A 19,577-nucleotide genomic window follows, 5' to 3' on the forward strand; every position below is an offset into this window, starting at 1 on the left:
ATAAGTGCAATAGAACTCAACAGGTATATACTGAGCAAGTTAAACAAATAACATCTGAATTCACCCTCTGCATGCTGAGCCTATGAGAAGCAAATACCTGAGAAACACCTGAAACGTTCTCCACATCCTTCTTCTGTGGGACATCCTTGAGTAGGTTTACATGGTTGTGTTTCAAAAGCACTTCCCACACAGGAATGGCCACCATACTGTCCATAAACAGCAATCGACCGCCTGCGAGTCTAAATACAAAACAAACACATCTCCAGTATCTCCAGGTTCCTTTATCTGAGAAATAAAATCTGAGATAAATGAATACATTTGGAGAAATGACATTCATAAAATTTTTCTGGTGTACTACAGAAGTAAAACGTCCGAAATCAATAAATCCAGAAACCCACTTGTCTTTGAGTCTGGTGACACTTGGGTTATTATTTCTAGAGCACTCCCAGTTTATATTTACACTTAGGGTTGAGTGGAAAAAAAAAATAGTGAATCTTTAAGAAAGAATTCTGGATAGAACTATAAGCAAATAGATCACAATACAGAATGATTCATTTTTCACCAAAGCAATGTACCAAGGGTTAACTAGAAAAGGTGAAGTGAATTTGGCTGGAGGAAAAGTAAGAGTACTAGAAAGGGGAACTAAGATGAAGTGGAGTTAGGGAAACCTTTAGAAACGTGGTGGAAATTGATTTGAGCTGAACCTTAAGCCTTCTTCAGGAAGGCAAAACAGTCCAGAGAGAGATATAGGCTACCATGAAAGTCAAATTTACAAAACAGAACCCTAAGTGGTCCATAGATGAAGGTACATCTACACTGAAACTTCACTAGAAATCCAAAATCAGTGATCTGTGAAATTAGAAATATATCAAATGCACCTGCTGGGGGTGGGGGTAAAAAAAATTAGGGGAAATCACTAAGCCAAATGTGAAAACTAATTCATCCTAAACTTCATTCATTCAATATGAAGACATGTATCTAGTGTTTAAACAAAAAGAAAGATCTACACAACCCTTTTCCTCTCCAAAGGCAATCAAAGGTACATCTTTTAAGCCTCGTATCCATTTATTAATCTTACCCATTAATAAAAATGGGCAAAATCTGAGATTCCAGAAAGTTTAAACCTTGAGCAAAGACCAACAGGGAAGACTATATATATATATAAACCAAGGTTGAATCTATTCATTCATCCTAAATTGAGATTACATATAATTTGAACTTTGAGCAGGTTTGCATCAGCCTGGGCCGGGTTCTGGCACATTTCATTGCACCTAAGCAGAGAAGTCATGGAGGAATGAGTGAGGAATGGAGCTCAGTACAGTTTCTCAGTTAAGTTTTTAGTTTCTGTGTTTAGTAGAAGACATCTCTTATATGTGGCTTAGAAATGTGTGCTTTTCTGAAGTTCCAGAGCACAGATTGTGTTGGTGTGTAAGTAATGTTTTCCTTCTCCACAGACACCAGCATGACCTTGATGGCTGGCTACTCTCTGTGTCTCATTCTCACCTGTCAAATGCTGATCCCATGACCTCATTTTCATTTTCACTTGTCTCCTTCTGGATGAAAATTCTGTTTTTATAATCTGAGCATGATGACCTTCCCTCAAAACAATTACTCATATGAAAAGTACCTTCTATCCACCTCTATTTAATGTTCTTTCTTAACTTGTTTTTAAATTCTAAAAGTGTTTTCTGAGGTTGGTGTTTGTTTGAATTTTGTCTTGTTATTCATGTACCTGTTTGCCTGTAATCAGGATTGTCATCTATTATATTTGCCAGAAGCCAAATTCAACACTTGTGTAATTTATTTTGTAAATACCCTTCATGTAGATACTAAATAAATGCTTGAAAATTGTGATAATGGTGATGCTTCCAAACATAAATTATCTTCTATAATATGGTTCTTTTAGTACTTCTAAATGATTTTTAAACACACATTTTTATCTAAACTGAACCACTTTTAAAATGCTTTATGAATATCAAATCATGTTGTATACCTGAAATTAATGTTATGTGTCACTGTGTCTCAGTAAAAAAAAAATTTAGTCATTCAAATGTTCAGAACCTTTGAAACAGCATTATATTTTTAAAATCATCCTAAGATGATTATCAGAAAAAAGACATATCTATATACAAAAATGTTCATTAAAGTTTCATTCATAATTACAAAATATGTAAGTAAACTAAATCTCAAACAATAAGAAAATGGATAAAGAAGATTGGTATATTCATAAAATGGAATATAATACAGCTGTTAAAATGCATGCTGATAGCATAATATTAAGTTAAAATAGTAGAATACAAAATCATGAACAAATGATCCTATTTTAAAAATCATTAGCACACAGAAAGAATAAATACTAAAATACTAGTATATTGATTTCTTCTAAATGGTAGAATTATGAGTAGCATTTTCTTTATACTCTTCTGTGTTCTCTCCAGTGAATAATTTATAATAAGGAAAAAGTAGACAATTTAATGGTGCTCTAAAAGCTAAAAGTCAAGTTAGGTTTTTTATTTATATTACTTTTGTATTAAACTTTAAAACATTGAAAAATGTTTGACTTTTCATGGTCGTTCACTATTTGTTAGGTAAAATGAAGCAATGATTTTGCTACTCTTAGCGTTTGTTTCAAATGAAAAGTTGAATCCAAGAAATATGAAATTTTGAATTATTTACTGACTTCACTTCAAGCTATTCCATTTCTCTGATAATGAAAGAATAAGTGAGTAGCTTTTAGCTTCTCTCCCATGTATATTTCTAGGCTCAAATGTAAGATTTAGAAAAGGTCTTCAAGAAAAATGAGAATGCAAAAAAATTTTACTACAATATTAATTGTTAAATAAATCATGCTTTTCCCCTTCAGAATTACTAATTACATTTTCAAAAACCATACAAAGTAACATTCAAAAGTTAATATCATTTTGTTCATACCTAAGCTATTTTGGCATATGAATAAAAAATACAAAGTTTTCACGTGGTCCTACCTGAGTCTTGGTACAACCATTGCATTCTGACCAAGGAGCATAGGAACCCCACTGGCAGTTGACTGGCGAGGAGGCACTGCCATAGTGTTGAATTGTCCATTATAAAGCCGACAGAAAGGTAAGAGAGAAGACATAAACAGTAGTCAAGAATAGTCAAAAGCAGTCAAAAATTGTGAAGCAATTTTTGCTTCACCAAAAGGATCTCAAAATACATTTAAAAATACATCGGAAGGGCTCACTTTTTCAGAGGTTTATTAAATATCATTTATAAGATATCTAGAATGTTCCAGGCACTATTTAGACCCTAGAGCTATAGACATAAGAGATAGGATAGGACATCCCTGATGGGACAGTGGATAAGAACCCACCTGCCCATGCAGGGGAAGCACCTTCCACCGCTGCTCTGGGAAGATTCCATTTGCCTCTGAGCAACTAAGCCTGCAAGAGGCAACTACTGAGCCCACAAGCCGCAACACTGAGCCCGAATGTTGCAACTACTGAAGCCCGAGGGCCTAGAGCCTGTGCTCAGAAACAAGAGAAGCCACCAAAATGAGAAGCCCAAGCACGCCAGCAAAGAGTAGCTCCTGCTCACCCCTAGAGGAAGCCTGTGTGCAGCAACGAAGACCCAGAGCAGACAGAAATAAAATAAATAAATAGATGTTTTAAAATGAGATAGTATACTGATCATTGATAGAGGAAAGGAAGAAGACATAGATGTGCAAACAAATAATTAGAACACAATAATATGGTCACAACGTGACTGTGACCAGCACATTCTCAGTCGCTAAGCCATGTCCCACTCTTTGCCACCTCATGGACTACAGCTTCTCTGTCCATGGGATTTCTCAGTCAGGAATACCCGAGTGGGTTGCCATTTCCTTCTCCAGGGAATCTCCCCAACCCAGGGATCGAACCCGGGTCTCCTGCCTTGACAGATGGACTCTTTACCACAGAGCCGCCAGGGAAGCCCCATGATCACAATACAATACAGCTAATTAGATAAATTTACTAACAGAATTGTGTACTTTATGATGTGTTGTGGAATACAGACAAGAGAGGGTCCAGAAGAGGGGTATAAGTGAGCACACACAGAAGGAAGGTGTTACGGCCTTTAAGTGATTCTGGATGATGAAGAGTTATACAGAAACTTAACTGAGAGACAATAAGCTGTAAAATGACCACATAAGAGGTAGGAAACCAAAATCTGGCAGAGGTTAAATGGATGAGAACTTAGTTCTACACGCTCCCCCTGTTTATTGAGGCTACTTTCTCAAGCACACACCCAAGTACAACAGGGGCAAGTTGAGCTCAAATAATTCCACTCAGATAATAAAAATGGAAAATGGTGAGCTGACTCTTTCACGATGCTTACAATGCAGAAAATCTTGAGGTGTTTTTAATCTTCGGGTTTCTTCCTCACAGGGAATAAAATAAAGTAAAGTAAGAATAAAAATAAAACATGCTTATTCTATCATTGTCTTTCCTGAAAATGTGGAAAGAAACGAAGTGTGTGAGGGAAAAACATGCTCACACTGCAATGTAAAAATCAGACCATAGTTTCCTCAAAATAAATGAAACAACTGTTAATGATTTCCACACACAATCCAAAAAAATTCTCACCTTGAAAAAACTTGAAACTCTCCTATAAATCCCACCAAGAAGAATAAAGTTATTGCCTAGGAGGGAAAAAAAACAATAAAGCAATATTTGAACTTGCATTGCTTTAATGAGTCAAAAGTGAATACATTTGTACAAATCAAGATTTGTGAGTTGCGAATAAAAAGAGTGAAAGAATCATGGAGAAGCTCGATGATTCTGCTCATCTTACAATTTTTTATTTTAAATAAAAGTTTAACACAAAAATCTTGAGCTCACCTCCCACGGTTCATTTCTGTAAAGACTACTAGGCATTAGATGATATCACAGACAAATAAATTGGAAAGACTCCCCAGAAGTTAAATATTCACAAACATTTTTCTAGAGTCCCATCATCTTTTATTCCTTAATCCACACTCCTCTCTAACTTTGGTACCATGAGAACGCTGGAGTAGAGAAAGCCTAGAAAGAGCAGTTCCAAGGGTTGAGAAGGTAAAAAGGAACCAGTCTCCTAAATGGAGAAATCAAAAGTGGAGGTGCATCGCTAGCCAGAGGAACCAAGATGCTCATCACAATCCCTAGTTCTATAGGGGGTACCCAAACACGACAGACGCCTTTTATAATCGTCTTTATGTGATAGGGCAGCCTAAATACTGAGCATCTGACAGGCTACAAACTTGTATGCAAAATGTAATTATATTTCATTTGAAAATCAAATGTGTCTTAAAAACAAATCTAGAAAGAAACATTATAAAGGAAAATAGTTTATTTCTGGTTGTGAAATTATAGGTGACTTTCATTACCTCATTTTTACTTTTATGTATTTTCCTACTTTGACAACTGAAAGTGTAAGGGAATGCAATTCACATTTGTACTAGAGACTCTAAGAATATTAAACACATTCAGTTCATAAGCTAATATGTGCTGTGCTGTGCTCAGTTGCTTCTGTTGTGTCTGACTCTTTGTGACCCAATGGACTGTAGTCAGCCCAGGCTCCTCTGTCTACGGAATTCTCCAGGCAATAATACTGGAGTGGGTTGCCACGCCCTCCTCCAGGGGATCTTCCCAACCCAAGGATCAAACCCACATCTCCTGCATTGCAGGCGGATTCTTTACCCTTGAGCCACTGGGGAGGTCCATATCCTGGGATAAAAGTCCTTAAATCATCTCACCCCACATTTTAACAGGCCAGTATTCTTTCTCTTCTCTTGACCTCTCCAAACATCTTTTCTCTCAGGAGTTGTGGAATGGCTTCTCATCATTTCTTCCAGACCCTTCCACTCACCTTCTTAAATCACTCACCCTCTTATTAGGTATCTCCCTTTCAGTTATAAAATCCTAGTTGCCTACTTCTGCCTTTTATAGTTCTACAAACCTTTTAGCTTATATTCTGATTAGCATACCATAAGGGCTGAGAAGTAACATAGCCGTGAGCACTCCAGAAATGTGAACAATGGTGGGAAAGGCTATAGATAACTTTTCTGATTTTTCAACAAATATGTGAAGCACATAATGTAAAGCAACAACTTTAAAAGGTTCTTTTGTTCTTAATTTTAAACTATAACTTTTTTTCTTTTTCAACACTACAGCTTTACTTGTGCTGTGTCAACTCATTTTTCCTGCCCTTGGGCAAGTCTATCTCACAACTATATTAGTTACTCCCAGTCCCTAATAGGGGCTTCCTTGGTGGTTCAGACAGCAAAGAATCTGCCTGCAATGCAGGAGACCCGAGTTTGATCCCTGAGTCAGAAAGGTCCAGTACTCTTGTCTGGAGAATTCCATGGACAGAAGAGCCTGGTGGGGTAGCAAAGAGTCAGACACAACAAAGCAACTAACACTTTCAGTCTTTAACATCATCACATTTTCAGAAAATAAAAATTCTGAAACAATCTAATAGTAAAATTTCAATTTATCATCCAATTTTAAATATCTCTCCTATTCCCCACTTCCTGTGGGAGGGGTGGCGTCCACTTCAAAATCCCTCCCTTTCATTCTCCTGCTTCCCTTCTCCACCTCCCCAGGATGCCTCTGTCTTCTTCAGAGTCAGAGCAGCAGGAGTAAGAGGGCAAGAGCAAAAAGGCTCCTGCTCGATCGATGCAGCTGCAGTCTGGTGATGGTAAATCAGACTGTGCTGGACGTTTGAATACCAGCTGTCTGTCCCTCACAATATTTTCGTCATTCTTTGAATATCACTCCTTTGGACATCTACAACCACTGTCCTCTGCCACAAATGATTCATCTCTCTGTTCATCTCTATTGACTCTCACCATTGCCTGCTTACTGATGCTATGTATTGGGGTTGCTTCATCCTGCAAGTGTCTCTCAGGTAGTCCCTGACAACCCAAGCCAAGCCCTTCTGCAAAAATCCACATCTGATCCATGAGATACCTGCATATCTTCTTGTCCTGTCAGGATGTAACTGATACTGCTCTGTTGACTTTGCTAAACGCAGGGCAGTCAACCGGTCTGTTCTTTTAGATTTTCTCAAATGCGAGACTAGGGTGTACGTCCCCCTCCTCCAATGGACATAAACTTGCCTACTCTTGAGGATGGAGATGGCCAAAGGGTCACCAAAAAAATTTAGGGCTACTTTTTGGTAACATTGCATTGAATGTGCAATATTTCACTTTAAAATGTGAGGCTACTGAACACTTCTTATTCTTGGCCTTTGCCTCTCAGCCAAAACAGGCATCAGGAAAAAAAATCCATCTTAACATTCTACCACGTATTTTTCTTTAATGTCAATGGAGTTTTAGGATATTCACTTTCACCAGAACTAATTTTGCTACTATTTTCCACATGTGCTATGTGCTCTGGCATGTCTGACTCTTTGTGACCCCATGGCCTGCAGTCCGCCAGGCTCCTCTGTCCATTGGGATTCTCCAGGCAAGAATACTGGAGTGGGTTGCCATGCCCTCCTCCAGGGGATCTTTTCAGCCCAGGGATCAAACCCAGTTCTCCCACGTTGAAGGCAGATTCTTCACCAACTGAACCACCAGGGAAACTAATTTCCTCATATGCATCTTATAATCCATGAAGATCTGCTTATCAGTAGTTCATGAGTTATACAAGCTGCATCTCTTAACCAAAAGAATTTCTTGAAAATTGGCTAGCTGGGTACCTGAAAATGAAGCAGTTATCATTCCTTGCCTTTGGAAAGAGTATCTCATCAAATGGACATGACAAAACAGTTACAAATTAATAAATTAATGACAGAAATAGACATACATCCGAGTTAACTCTAGAAAAGAATTCCTTAGTTGAAAAGATACAGGACTTCCCTGGTGGTCCAGTGGTTAAGAATCTGCCTGCCAAAGCAGGGGACACAAATTCGATCCCTGCTCTGGGAAGATCCCACATGCTAACGGGCAGTTAAGCCAGTGCACCACAACTAGAGAAAGCCCTCACGCAGCAACGAAGACCCAGCACAGCCATACATAAATGAATAAATAAAATTAAAAAGATATGGTATCTTGGCAGTATGTAATGTAGCTAAGCTGGGGCCACATTTCCCAGAATTCTCTTCTCTTCTTCTTTATGACTAAATGAGCATTAGCTCTGCCTCCTTCCTCTAACATTTTCCAGCTAACCACTGTTTCTCTGCTTCTAATTTCTCCACATCTGGCCTTTTACATTTGTCTGTTGAACCATGAGCCCATCTAGGGTAAAAATAAAACACTAATTTCTGTAGCATGCACTGGGTTCCAAATGTCCAAATTCCAGAGGAAAAAAACTATGGAAAAATCCAATCTGATTTCTTAGCATACCCTAATTAGTATCTTGATCAGTAAATTTAGAACATAGGGCACCATACAGATGAAGAAGGAGGTAGATTTTAAAATAAATCTTCTTACATCTTTATTAGAAATGAACATCAATTTGTAACACTAGCAATAAAGAAATGCACAATGACATAATAATATGATTGAGTACTGAGTAGCCATTCGAAGCATGTTATAGCTTGATCAATGACAGGACAACATGCTTATGATACAATGAGTAAAAAGATTCAGATCTAGATTGATAAAAATGTCATAAAATATATCTTATACATATTCATTTTAAAGTCTGAAAAGAAATAGATTAAAATGTTAACGATGGCTATCTCTGAGTGGAGAAATAATAGATACTATCTTCTTTTTGAACTTAATTACCAAGATGGTAGTGCTATAATCTAGATAGGGACATTTTTAAAAGACACAAAGACCATCACAGTATAGTTGGTAGAAGATGGGTGATAATGTCAGGTCAGCTCTGGGTGTGGTGAGGGAGCAGAGAGACCATCATCTGAGATATCATTGTGCTTGACCACATCCCAGCCCCATGAGAATCATGCTTCAGATTTACAAACCCCAGGTTCATCTCAGTCCAGGGACGAGAGAGTGAAGGTCTGGACCACAGTTAGATCAAAGCGAAACCCTTTTTGCTCTTAAGTCCTGAAACACTTCAGATCCAATTATATCCTATCCAAGGGATACAAAGAGTGCCAGTGGAATCCTGGGACCACCTCTCTGAATTCAGTTCACATGTGTCAGGGAAAAGACAAAAGAATAGTCCTTCTTAAAGGCCAGACTTGGAAACCATAGTGTATCACAAAAGCATACCCTTCAGATTAACTGTAAAAATATGAGTCTCTACTCTCAAATATAGGTGAGAACTCTGAATGCAGCTCACAAAGAAATCATTTATTTGTTGATATTTTATCAACCAACTGAAAGATAAAAGTAAATATATTACCCCAGTAGAAAAATATCATAATAATCAATGACTATGAACCCATCTTCAAATACAAAACAATTATTAAGATGTCTCATCATAAAATAATAAGGAAATTGACTGATAGTTAATACAAATATTAGGAGAAAGAGCTGGATGACTCTAGGAAAGGCATCCTATTCTAAGTTATCAAATGTTCTAAATTTTTAAATAAAAATACAAAACAGACTGATAGAGATTAGATTATATCATAATTCTAACTTTGTACGGTTACTTGGCATTCTAGCATTATAACGTTAGACAAATTAACTTTGTGATTTGTATTTAATTTTCAATGACTTAGTGAAGTGCAATTTCGCACATAAAATACTGAAGACCCATGTTTCTGTCCTCCTCCATCCCCTTGGAAAGTGAGCACGGAGTCTCTACTGTAGTCAGGCAGCATAGTTACAGCAAAAGCAATCTAGCAGCTGACAGGGCTGAGAAATTACTGCTCCAGCATTAGAATGTAAAATTTTTAAAGTTTAAATACAAAACTCTGCAATGATAAAATTGCAGTAGCAGGTTCAACTTATGTTTACATCCCAGAAATATAGTTTATGATAGTTACATCTATCTTTGGTCCTACATTTTTTTTTCTTAACATTCGGCCATTTTGCATTAGGCCAATATGTGTTTTTGGTAACTCTTTATCATCATTCCATTTATCTGTATCTTCTGCTCTTACAATCCTGATCCTTTCATCCAGATTCCAAATTCTAAAGTTCCAAGTTTCCAAATTCACTCTTCTATAAAGCTGTTAGATAAGTCAAATCACAGGGATTCATTGCATGCCTCCAAATCAAACAAACAAAATACATTGGAGGGAATTTTTCCCTAAGAAATAACAGTTGTGTTATTGTATTTCTTAACAGCTTTCTTGGGACTTTCATAAATACTGCTTCCAATCTCCGATTCCCAGACCTCTAAACCAATAAAATAAACTACAAGAAAAGAAAAAGAAATTCACTTCAGCTGAATTGTTAAATGTATTTAATTAAGGATTTCTTAAAAGTCACCCTCAGAACTTTCTATTTTCTATTTTCCCACGTCTTTTCTTTTTTTTTTAAATTTATTTGTTACTTAAGTGAAACCTTACTCCCTTTAGAGTTAGCTCTGTTCACAAAAGTAATGAAGTTATTATCTTACCTTCATGTTTGGGAAAATATTCAGGGCAGCAGAGAGAAGGAAAATGTCCTCCTCCAGTGCCCAGTGAATTTTCAACAGTGGGAAGAGGCCAGCAGTCTACTCCCCGCCTGTCTCTCCCTGCTGGGGATTCACTTGGCATTCATATATAGAGCAAGCAGTTCCGAAACTTTGCTCCGACCCCAACTGGGTTCTCTGGGGACACTGAGAACCTGCCCTGTACTTAGTCTGTGTCTTGAAACCAGATGCATCTTGTCAATTTGCACAGGCCTTAGAGACAGTCAGCAGGGACTGTTTGGAAGCGAAGTTCTGAGGAAACATCTGTAACTCAAGAAAAGCAGAAAATATTCTCACTTCAATGTTTAAGTGGTTTTCAACCAAAGGAGACTCTGTGTAAGGCGAGGAATAAGCATCCTTCCTGTTTCAATTTATCACACAAAGCAAATGTTTTCATGATTCTCTAAAAGGGGGTTATACAGCAGACTGTGAGATTAGCCAGTGTGGAAGAAAAAACTTGCCTGCCATTCTGTCACTCAAAATGGAGATGGAAATTCTGGAATGGAATCATGTGTGTGTGTGTGTGGCCTAGCACAATATAATATACATTTCCTCATGTGAAGAATGATCAAAAAGAGCACTGTGCTTTGCAAACATATTTAAAGGCATCACTAATTGCTCCCAAGAATCCCCCTTAACGCTGTGATATCCAGAAATCCTTTGATATCCTTTGGAAAGCTCTTGCCACAGTCACCGTTTATGTCCAGTCTGTCTTCAGCTGTCTTGTCTTATTGTGCCAGATCCTCACTTTCCAGGGCTTTGCATTGATTCTAGCAGTTCTCCAACATCATTTTCACAGATTTCATGAAAGGCTGCACTTTTGCAAGATTTCAGATTTTCTATTGAAGTTGAGCTACAGTTTTATTTGTATGATTTAGCCAAATATTCTGATACTTGCTGTTAGGACATTATGGGGAGGAGAGACAGAAGCATGAAGTGGGAAAGGAAATTTGAATTTAGAATAATTTTATAATTAAACATTCCATTAGTGACTATTTTTCAGTTTTAATATTTTTTTCTTTTTATATCTAAAATGTCTGAATAATAAAGAATGACCCCACACACATTCTCCCTTTATAAATTAATGGTGATCTTCCAGAGACAAAACTTTCCCATCTTTTGTTCAAGCCATTAGTGATTTGTGTGGAAACAAATTTTTGCCACAGAGAACAGGATGCTGATTCCTGAAAGATCTTTTTTTCATTCAACTCCAAGTGCACGAATTCCAAATGTTGTGGACTCTCCTTAAGCACGCAGTGTGCATTTCCAAGTTCAGTGGCTGTCTTAGTTTGAGTTTTCCCAGAAGCAGATTCTGAGACAAGAATTCAATTGCAAGGGACTTGGGGATTTTTCTGCTTTGGGGGTTTTGTTGTGTTTTGGGAGATTGTTTTGCTTTATGAAGTGAAGTGATCCTAGAAAGCACTGCTGAAGGATGAGAAAGTGAGAGTGAGAAGGAAAGGCAGTCAATAAAAGATATTTTAGCATGCAAGGTGCATGTGTGTGCTAAGTTGTGTCAGTCATGTCCAACTCTGTGTGACCCTATGAACTATAGCCGCCAAGTTCTTCTGTCCATGGGATGGATTCTCCAGGCAAGTGTACTGGAGTGGGTTGCCATGCAGGGGATCTTCCCACCCCAGGGACTGAACCCACATCTTTTCTGTCCCCCGCATTGGCAGGCGGGTTCTTTATCACTAGTGCCACCTGGGAAGCCCAGCATGCAAGATCCTGAGACAATTACAGCTCAGTCCCAGTGAGGAAATCTGGGAACCACTGAAGAGCATGTTTCAGTTATTCCAACGAAGGGGTTAGGCTATATATACCAACACTCTGTTCATCACTGGTTAAGGGTGGCTCCTGGACTCACTGAATCTCTGACACTTCCAGTTTGAACTAAGTGTAGGTTGAACATACGTCTCTAGCCAGGGGAAAAAAAAGACTTCCAATAGAAAGTTTCAGGTATTTTCAGTATTTTCAGGTATTTGCAGAATATCAACAGCACCTGCCAAAGTAGTTTTTCCATTCATTCGTGCACACATTCATTCATTTATTCTAAATTCAACAAATATTTACAAAGCGTGCATAATATGATAGGCTAGGGGCTTTGACAGATGGAAGCCTTGAGTAACATCCTTCTTTATCTTCATAACGTATCCTCAGTACAGAGGATGAGTCATAAGTACAAATGCAACTGCAATAATTTAGAATTTGCATTGTTCAGCTTCCAGAGACCGTATTGCAGAAATTAAATCTAAAAACTTTACAAAAACTTCCATTCACCAAGGGCTTTGCACTCACCCATTTCCACAGCTTTGCTGTCATATGAACAGTGTTTTTTCTTTCTAGAATTTCAGTGGAGAGCCACTGGAACAAAAGTTTCAAGTATAGGTGGAAGCCACACTGTGCGAAATTTGATTACCAGCAAAAGTTGTGTGGGCTTTATTCAAAGGATAATGGGAACTCACCCTTTGCAAGTTTTAAGGAAAGAATCAAAGTGATGTTTTAGAATGATTTAAACACTGGTAGTGTGCAGGCTACATGGAAAGGATATGGAGGGGAAGCAGAAAATGTGATTTGGAATTTATTTCAGTAATCAGACAAGGGGCAATTGAGGCCTCTTTTGAGAAGAGAAAGACAAAGGACCAGAGGTTTCATAGGGTTTAGTGATTGAAAGTAATCTCGTGTCTGATTGACTGAAAAAATTGGAAGAATTTAAGAACAAATTAATGAAGGAGGGAAATAGGAAATTGAAGAGAAAAAAAGTGGTTTTAGAAAAGGGACATTTTTTATTTTGGAGAAAATATCCAACACAGAACTGGAAATGTAGACGTCTTTGGGAAAAAAGTATCTTGGCAGAGGGCACATAACGAAAGTCATAGGAAACTCATCACAGCGAAGACTAAAACCACAAGAAATGCCCCTATTCTGGAGCAGGAAGAAGGAGAAAAGCCAAAAACGGAGGGAGAGAGGTTACAGAAGGAGAAGGAAAACCAAACATTTCATGGTCAAGCCAGCTGAGGGAGATTTCAAGGCCAGGCCAGCCAATGAAGACAAGTGCCTTATGGAGGTGAAAGAGAAGGAATATTAAGGGAAGGCCACACTGCTCAGCAATTAAAACATAATGTAAACATTGTGGATAAACTGAAGGCAGAGTTTCCCCACACATTTTCCACTCTAGTGCTACAAAACACATTCAGAAAAAATAATTTTGCAGCTGAATGTAACAAGCTGTGTATATTATGAGCTTCCCAGGTGGCGCTAGTGGTAAAGAAACCACCTGGCAATGCAGATTAGATGTAAGAGACGTGGGTTCCATCCCTGGGTGGGGAAGATCCCCTGGAGTAAGGAACAGCAACCCACTCCAGTATTCTTGCCTGGAGAATTCCATAGGCAGAGGAGCCTGGCAGTCTGCAGTCCATAGAGTCACACAGAGTCAGACACGACTAAAGCAACTTGTCACTCACATGTCTATTATAGAGCATGGCTTCTCAATCTCTAAATTGCTGACCTTTGGAGCTTGATCATTCTTTTTGTTGGTGGAGGGAGGTGAGGGAATCTGTCCTGTGCATTGGAAGACAGCAGCTAACCTGGTCTCTTCCCACTCAGTGGTCATAGCACCCTTCCCCAGTCATGACAATCAAAAATGTCTCCAGACAATGTCAGATGTCCCCAGGAGGCAAAACCACGACCCTCCACTGAGAACCACTGTTAGTGTCTACCCCTAGCAAATGCTCAGCCCTAGATTCACAAAGTGCCGTGCACAGGGCAATGTCAATTAAGTGTTCTGAAAGTCTGACACCAAGTAAAACTTTTTAAAACTTTTTCAAACTAGAATTCCCCAAATTCATGTGACCACAGAACATGTATTTCTAACAACGCTCAAAGCTGGTGAATGTGACAGGCTTTGGCAAAACTGTGTCTAAGCCAACACTGAATTGATAGAAGGGAAAGCAGATTTTTGCCAGTCTGTGGAAGAGCCTGAAAGTCACGCTTGCAGACTTCTCTCCCCTTCTCCTGCTAGACACAAAAGTTAGCTTGTGTTCTGTTCCCCACTAGCCCCCAGTTTCTGAGGTGGCATTTTAAAATCTGTTACTATCCCCAAACCCTCATGAAACTATTAATATTAGACCACTGACGATATCAAGAAGCGGTTCTGCTCCATCTCAGAGAGATACTGGAAAACATTTTAACAAGCGTGTTTCATGTACTAGCCATTCTGTTTTGTTCTGAATTGTTCCAACAGATTCCACTTACTCTGGGGAACAAACTCACTGGGGAAGAATAAAGCCTTCTTTTTTCTGTTAAGCCTGATAAGGTCTGAATGGAAACTGCCAGAGGCGGGCATAAAGAAGCAACAGCACCCCCTAGTGGCAAGCATGCTCCAGTCTCTGGAGTTGAACAATAACATTAGGCTCGGGAGTTAAACCATTCACAGGGAATGAGAAACTGAATCTTCTTAGGCTCTAAGTCAGCGGCTTGTGAAGCCTAATAAGTACTCCTAATAGGAGCCTAATAAAATCTAATAAAGCCTAAAAATCTCTTTTTCCATTACAATTTTACTATGTTAATACTTTGAGAATGGAAAATGATTGCTAGCCAATGCCCTAGCTAGAGGAGGATTTCAGCAAAATATTTACTGTTAAATGCTTTATCATTACATCTAAATACTGTGATTTGTTCATAAAAGTGAGGTCACTAGATAATATCCTCTGTTGGTATCAAGTCCTTCATAAGGATGTTAAGGTTTAAGTAGATTAAGAGTATGAACAGGGCTTCACACCTCCCCTTTGGAAGAGAGGTTCTGACCCTACAACTGGACACATCTTTGCTCTGGTGGGCCCAGTGACTGCAGGAGGTGATGAGACATTTTGTCATGATGGTTTTCAGCGCTTGCTGAATTTAGAAGAGGACCTGTATCTCTCTGACTTCTAGTAGTCATCTGGGGTTTTCAGTTCTCCGCAGTATGTGGCAGGAGCCTGTAAGTCTAAAAAACATTTCATTCAGTTTAAATTTGAATTAAATCAAACAGTGCTAAGAAAGATGATATGAAATGCAAAGATCTCCGTGAGCAACAGCTAATCAACAGCTGCTAATATCACAAAAGACAAATTAGGCATGAGGTGCCTCTGAAGGAAGGAACATACCACCACCATCCATGTTGCTGCCAGAGGGACCAAACCTGAATCTGATCAAGCCTCTCAATGAGTTTGCAGAAAGCTCTGAGGACAGAGAAGCAGGCAAAACAGCACCACAATATGCAAATAGCAACATGCAGACTAGGAGAAACTGCAAGTCAGACACCCAGGACCCAGAGACTGTTTGAGCTTCCTGAGCCATATAGCAACTGTATCAACCTAGAGAGGTGTATCAACCTAGGCTGTATCAACCTAGAGAAGGGAGACGGGAGGGAGTTTCAATCATTTTGAGGTTTGAAGAAAACAGCAAAATTCTGTAAAGCAATTATCCTTCAATAAAAAATAAATTAATTTTAAAAAAACACCCAGGACCTTTAATAGATTGTGAATCGTACAATGCAGGAAGAATGAGACTGAATCATAATATCCAGGGATGCCCTTTAAGTGATAAAGCTATAGAGAAATGCAGGTGAGATTGTTATGAAATCAGCTGGAGGTTGCATTGGTGGATGAGGCAGGTATGACTGAGATGGACACAGGGAGTGGCTATTGGATGACTGAGTTTTTTTGCCCGGATGGAGGTTATAGGGTAACAATTCATAAAATGTATTATGTCATATGTTGATTTTCTGTACATGCGTTTCATTTAACAATAAAAGTAATTTCAAAAAAAAAATTTTAAAGAAAAGAAAAAGATTTCCGTGGCTCTACTGTGTAAAATCCTACAGAGGAAGGGTGAATATCAAAGGGCAAGGTCATTTTTTGATCTTCACTTTAAACTTGTGGTGCCCAAGTAAAAAAAGTGATTTTTTTTTTCAGACCAAGAGTTCAGCATGTTATGCCTTAAAGTGAAAGTCAATCACTTTCAGAAAATGTCAGTTTATCCCATAATTTTAAACATTACATCCTTAAACTGTCTTTATTTTCTTAATATTTATTCATTTATCTGGATAGAATGAGTCTTAGTTGTGGCCTGCTGGATGTGGGATCTAGTTCCCTGACCAGGGATCAAACATTGGAGTCTTAACCACTGGACCATCAGGCAAGTCCTTTAAACGCTCTTTAAACAGTCTTTAAAAAGATATAATTTTATATCAGAGTCATCATTACATACTCCACAGGTTAAGAAAGAATAAAAGGATGAGTGATGAAAAGGAATAAATCCTGAATTATACAAATTTTTAAAATGTTTGTAGTAAAATCTTAGAAACCAATGGAAAACAGTTGTAAACATATAACTAGAGACTCAAAAAGTAGGAATTTTCCTGAAAGCAATAAAAGGTACTTATTTGTGTTTCTCTAGTACAAGTATGTGCTCTAAAGGCTGACGGTCTGTGTTCAAATCTTGAGCAAGTTGTTTAGCCTCCTTGATCCTCTTTCTTCCTTATCCAAAAAGGGGAAACAATATCATCTAACTCAAAGGGTTGCTGTATTAAATGAATCCAAATGAAGCAATCAGCACTGCATCTGGAATATAGTAAACTGAGTCCATACAAATGTAAGCTAGTATACAAAAGATTAGAACCAAGCCAAATATTCATCAGCAGTGGATTTGTTAAACAACTCATAGCATACATATTAAATACAATATTTTGTAGCTATTAAAGAAGTTTCCTATGCAACAATATGGAAAGATCTACAAAACGCACAAGAAGAAAAAGAAAGATACAGAACAATAAGTTACTTTGGGGTTGAAAGGAGGAAGGAGACTAAGAATATATTGGGAAGGGTGGGGTCTCTGCACATTCCCAGGGCAATGCTGTTCTCTGGGTGTGTGAGGCTCACTGAGTGCCCAAGGAGAGGCAGGGGCAGAGCTCTGCACCACTGCGGAAGTGGACTGTGCTTCAGTTTAGTCTGTGTACCCAGATGATTTCCATCCACCTTGGGTGGTTACCCCCTTTGATCATCAACACTACTGCTTGCTATATATGAAAGTTGTTAGGAAAGTAAATCCTAAGAGTTCTCATCACTAGGGAAAAAATATATTTTCTACTTCTTTACTTTTTATCTATATGAGATGAGGGATGTTCACTAAATTTATTGTGATAATCATTTCATGATGTATGCAAAGCAAACCATGTGCTATATTCCTTAAACCCATACGCTGTATGTGCTCAGTCGCTCAGTCGTGTCCAGCTCTCTGCGACCCGATGGACTGTAGCCCACCAGGCTCCTCTGTCCGTGGCATTCTCCAGGCAAGGATACTGGAGTGGATTGCCATTTCCTCCTCCAGAGGATCTTCTCCACCCAGAGATGGTACCTGTGTCTCCTTGCATTGGCAAGTGGATTCTTTACCACTGAGCATTCTTTACCGCCTGGGAACCCCTAAACTTATGCAGTGCTTTATATCAATTATATCTTAATAAAACAGAAGAAAAAAGACATTTTAAACAACTAATTAATTTTAAAAGAATATTTTTTTAAAAAGGAATATATTTATGTACATGTTTGTATTTGCATGAATAAACTCTGAAAAGATATACAAGAAACTAATAAAAATTATGATCTGACCAGGGATGCATAGAAACAGGGACTGAGTTGTCAACTGAAAAAAAAAAAAAATACAAAACCTAAAATTTGAGAATTATGTTCTTTTTTTTTTTTTTTTTTTCCTTTTTACCTGCACTATAAGCACTTTAAGAGAATTATGTTCTATTCAGAGAATTTTCTACGGACTTAAGCCTGGAAGGCAGCGTCTCAGATGGCTCTGAGGAACTGCCCCAAAGAGGCTGGGGAGGATATATAGGAGTTCTGCAACATAAACCAGGTAGCTAGATCATAAAAAGATTACTGTTAAAGAAAACCAGGCATCTCAAGTTATTGAATTTAGCACTGTTCTGTGTATGGAAAGATTCAAAAGTCTGGGCTCATTGAAATCATTCCTTTGATATACACCTAGCTATCTAGAGCCTGCATTTTGCTTTTCTCCATCCTGAATCCCTCAGGGTACACAGCTGGGGGTGACTGCAGGGGCTGCTGGCTTCTAGCTGCAGAATCCTGTTTTATGATATTGCAGGCAACGTTTTTCATCCGCAAAATGAAAAGATGGAAACAGGTTACACTGAAAAAGAGATGGGACTAAGGCTTTATACCTTACATTAGTATATATTTTTAATATGTTGATGAATGTACTACCTATTCACAAAAGAAATTTTAAATTATTTAATTTTATTTTGTTAGCTTCTATTACTTTTTCATTCATGGGTCCATGCTAAGTCACTTCAGTTTTGTCCAATTCTTTGCAACCACGTGGACTATAGCCCACCAGTTTCTTTGTCCATGGGATTCTTCAGGCAAGAATACAGAAGTGGGTTGCCGTGCCCTCATTCAGGGGATCTTTCTGACCCAGGGACTGAAGCCATGTCTCTTAAGTCTCCTGCATTGGTAGGCAAGTTCTTTACCACCAGCGCCACACTTGTTTGTTCATTCATTTGGTTAAAGGAACTGGGGTACGTGGTGGGGATACACACAGCCATGATAGAAACAGGAATCTTACTGAAATGGTTCACCGGCACCAGGGCCAAAAGGATGATCTGGATCCAAGGCAGATCTAGTGATTTCTAGATCTTCACTTTAGTGCACTGCTGGTATATTTCCTTAATATTGACGTGGCCATGTTTCCAGTTTATGCTCTTTAACAGGAAGCACATGCAGGAAGGGCAATGATTGCATGTATTTAAATATACATATGGGGACTTTCCTGGTGATCCGATGGCTAAGACTCTGAGCTCGCAATGCAGGGGCTCCAGATTCAATCCTTGCTCTGGGAACTAGAGCCACAACCAAGAATTTGCAGGTCACAACTAAAACCCAACACAGCCAAATCAACAAATACACTTACACACACACACATATATATAATAAGTTACTCATATTCATAAAGAAATCAGTTACACTCTCTTCCTGC

General features: G+C 38.4%; 1 protein-coding gene across 1 annotated transcript in view; it reads right to left on the minus strand.

Annotated features, from left to right (window-relative positions):
* The window catches only part of C7 (complement C7), a 57,681-nt gene extending 47,089 nt beyond the window's left edge, over positions 1-10,592 (minus strand). Inside the window, exons 1-4 of the mRNA XM_052659043.1 lie at positions 10,485-10,592; positions 4,605-4,660; positions 2,985-3,060; positions 98-239 (exon numbers count right to left, since the gene is read on the minus strand). Of these exons, the coding sequence (XP_052515003.1) occupies positions 98-239; positions 2,985-3,060; positions 4,605-4,660; positions 10,485-10,490 (280 nt within the window). The 5' untranslated portion in view covers positions 10,491-10,592. The remainder of the gene's footprint in view (positions 1-97; positions 240-2,984; positions 3,061-4,604; positions 4,661-10,484) is intronic.
* Positions 10,593-19,577: the final 8,985 nt, after the last annotated feature.

This window comes from Budorcas taxicolor, chromosome 20 (assembly GCF_023091745.1).
Source record: "Budorcas taxicolor isolate Tak-1 chromosome 20, Takin1.1, whole genome shotgun sequence".
NCBI lineage: Eukaryota > Metazoa > Chordata > Mammalia > Artiodactyla > Bovidae > Budorcas > Budorcas taxicolor.